We start from the raw sequence: 2,853 nt of genomic DNA, 5'->3' as shown, positions 1-2,853 counted from the left end.
TATTCTGGATTTAACAGGAAGCCAATGAAGAGAAGCCAGGATAGGAGAGATATGATCTCTCTTTTTCATTTCAGAATTGTGTTATATTCATTTGACCCTTGGAATTAAAAAAAAACTCATCTTTTTATTATTTCTGAGGAAAACGTCTGCAATGGCAGATCAAAGGGACTCAGAGTGATCTGATCCAAACCAAATGAACTTCCTCTGTCTCCCTAAAGTGTTTCAGTTGATTTTTTCTAAAGTGTTAAAACACTAAGGTGAGACGTGAAACATCTGCTAGAACCTCAGGAAGTTTCCTTCTACTGAGGGCAGTTCAGCTAGAAATCCAGCAGGGGGCAGCAGAACATCCCCAAAGCCAACATGAATCCTAGCAGATGAAGCTAACGTGCAGCTCTGGGCTTTCAGAGAACCTCTGGATAAATGGCGGCCCTCACGGCGGTACCTGGGGCTCCTCATAGATTTCGGGGTCCAGATGGAGACTCTGAGGGTACAGGGCGATGACGTCTCCTTTCCTGACGCCCACCGATCGGTCGTTGTCCAGCCGCAGACTGAAGTCCTCCTGAGCCACCCGGATGTTCATGGAGGCCGAGGAAAGGCGGAGGCTCTCGTTGATGGAGCTCTCTGGGAACGGAGAGCGCTCGTTATCGACCGGTTCACCAACGTCAGCAGAGAATCAGAGAAAGACCTACTGACCCAGAAAGATAAGCTTATCCAGCTGCTCTTTGCTGAGCAGGACGTCCCTGCTGGCGTCGAACTCGACGCCATCGTCCCTCAAGACGTCCAGGATCTCCTGACGGACCACCTTCAGCGCTTGGGGCTGGCTCACCAGGAAGTAGGTGGCCCAGAAGGTAGCAGGAAGCGTGTTGCCGACGGACGCCCACAGGATGGCAAAGTGATGAGCTGGAGGTCAGAACCAGTTAAACTCAGGTTTAATCTCTGCGGTTGAATCTAATCTCTGATGGTTTAATGATTCGGTACACCCTCCCCCCCCTCTAACTGGATTAACATGGATGACCTACCTGCTTTATCCACGTCCTTCAGCTTATCGTGCTGCTCAAACAGCTCCGACCTTCTCTGGATAAACTGGGAGGTGTTGGACCAGCGGGACATCTTCTGCGGCAGGAAGTAGGAGATCAGCTTCTGGCGGATGGCTTTGGTCCGGCCCAGCAGCCAGATGGGAATCTGAGCGATGAGGAACGGGAACATGCTATCGAACTTGTTGAAGTCCCTCCTCAGATCGTCCATCCCTCGGTGGCGGACGCCGCTCGCCGGTTTGCCATAGATGGTCAGGAAGGTGGCCTCGAACATGACGGAGGAGCAGAACTCGTACAGGCCGCCGCTCCTCCAGTCGCCCGCCCGGTCCAGATGGTCTTGACGGAAAACCAGCATCAGGTTACCCATCATGCTCTCCGTCAGCGGCTCCAGGTGATCTCCCTGCAGCAGCTGGAAGGAGCGCTTGATCTGCTCCCAAAGGCCGTGGAAGGTGTTGCCCAGGACGGGCGGGTAGCCGAATGTGACGGGGGCCACCTTATCGGTGAACTCGTGGAAGTCCAGCTGCCGGCCCTGCTTGATGATGCTGGGGTACAGGAGGGGGTTCATGATGAAGGTCATGTATTTACCTGCAGGAAGAAGGCAGAGCACACCTTAATCCTCCATCTTTAATCCCCCTCTGCTCCAAACCGTTAAAGGAATGGAAGGCAAACCAGTTTGTCCCATTTAGACTCTACCTCTAACAGTTGGTTTGAAATAGTTCGGAGCTACTGCTAACTGGTTTGCTGCTGAGGCGTGACGGCAGTATGTGTCATTTCCTAAAACTGTTCATGATCATATTTCTTGTTTTTCTGCATACTTTGCACTTTCTCTGAAAGTCAGAATTATGTCATTAAAGTCAAAATGTTGTGAAAAAAGTCAGAATTCTAAGATAAAGTAAGACTTTTGACCCGTTTCCCACGGGAATGACTTTTTTTTAAATGGTAATCTTTTTTTATTTTGGTGACCCTTATCCTCTTCCGTTTTTTTCCCCATATTTCTAGACAGTTTATAGAATAAGGGAGGAATTTGTGAAATGTAAACCTTTAAAATGCTTTATGTCAAACTGCTGCAGGTTTTGTATTGTTTTCCTTTAAATGTGTTTTTTTTAATGCTGTTTCCAGCTCAGTTTAATCAGCAGATTCCAGGCAGTGAGAGCGAGCTGATCAGAGCCAACATGAATCATCTTGTCTTCATTCCTCCTGCTTTGCTCAGCGCTCAGCTTTCCCACTGTCCCTTTCAGAACCAACCTGCGATCTGGACCGTGAACACGTCTCCATACTTCCTCTTATGTTTCTCTAGAAACCCGTGAGCATCCTTCCCGAACTCCAGAGCTTTCCCGATGAAGGGGATCCAGCCTTTGATCAGAGGAGGTTCATCCGGCTTCCTGCAACACAAACAGAGGCGCTGCCTTTAATTTCTCTGGGATTAGCGGAGGTTTGGATCTCAGCCCAGAACTTTCTCCTCCCACGTTAATGATTCCCTGGATGAACTTTAGACTATCAGCAGATCTGTTCCCTGGAACCGGAGCAGAAATGGAACAAAGTCCCACATTGTTGTGCAACAAAAGATGAAACCCAGTCCTCCTGCGCCGAGCTGATCCGAAAACCGACACCTGAACTCTACTTCTGAGCTACTCTGCTGCAGGGAAACCGGACCTGGGTTCTGAAACACATTTAGAACCTGGACTCTGAAAGTGAGGTTCTGAAACACCATGAGGTTCTGAAACACCATGAGGTTCTAAAACACCATGAGGTTCTAAAACACCATTAGGCTGTGAAACATCATGAGGTTCTGAAACACCATGAGGTTCTGAAACACCAT

At 49.0% G+C, this 2,853-nt stretch overlaps 1 protein-coding gene across 1 annotated transcript in view; it reads right to left on the bottom strand.

The window, feature by feature from the left end:
• LOC107100354 (25-hydroxycholesterol 7-alpha-hydroxylase-like) overlaps window positions 1–2,732 on the bottom strand; it is a 4,919-nt gene extending 2,187 nt beyond the window's left edge. The window contains exons 1-4 of the mRNA XM_015398810.1: window positions 2,280–2,732; window positions 1,020–1,619; window positions 694–900; window positions 443–621 (exon numbers count right to left, since the gene is read on the bottom strand). Coding sequence (XP_015254296.1) covers window positions 443–621; window positions 694–900; window positions 1,020–1,611 — 978 coding nt within the window. The 5' untranslated portion in view covers window positions 1,612–1,619; window positions 2,280–2,732. The remainder of the gene's footprint in view (window positions 1–442; window positions 622–693; window positions 901–1,019; window positions 1,620–2,279) is intronic.
• Between the last annotated feature and the right edge of the window lie 121 nt (window positions 2,733–2,853).

The sequence above is a fragment of the Cyprinodon variegatus genome, unplaced genomic scaffold (assembly GCF_000732505.1).
Source record: "Cyprinodon variegatus isolate N-32 unplaced genomic scaffold, C_variegatus-1.0 Scaffold963, whole genome shotgun sequence".
Taxonomy (NCBI): domain Eukaryota; kingdom Metazoa; phylum Chordata; class Actinopteri; order Cyprinodontiformes; family Cyprinodontidae; genus Cyprinodon; species Cyprinodon variegatus.
Note: the sequence above shows the minus strand (reverse complement) of the source record. Positions and strands in the feature narration are given on the sequence as shown.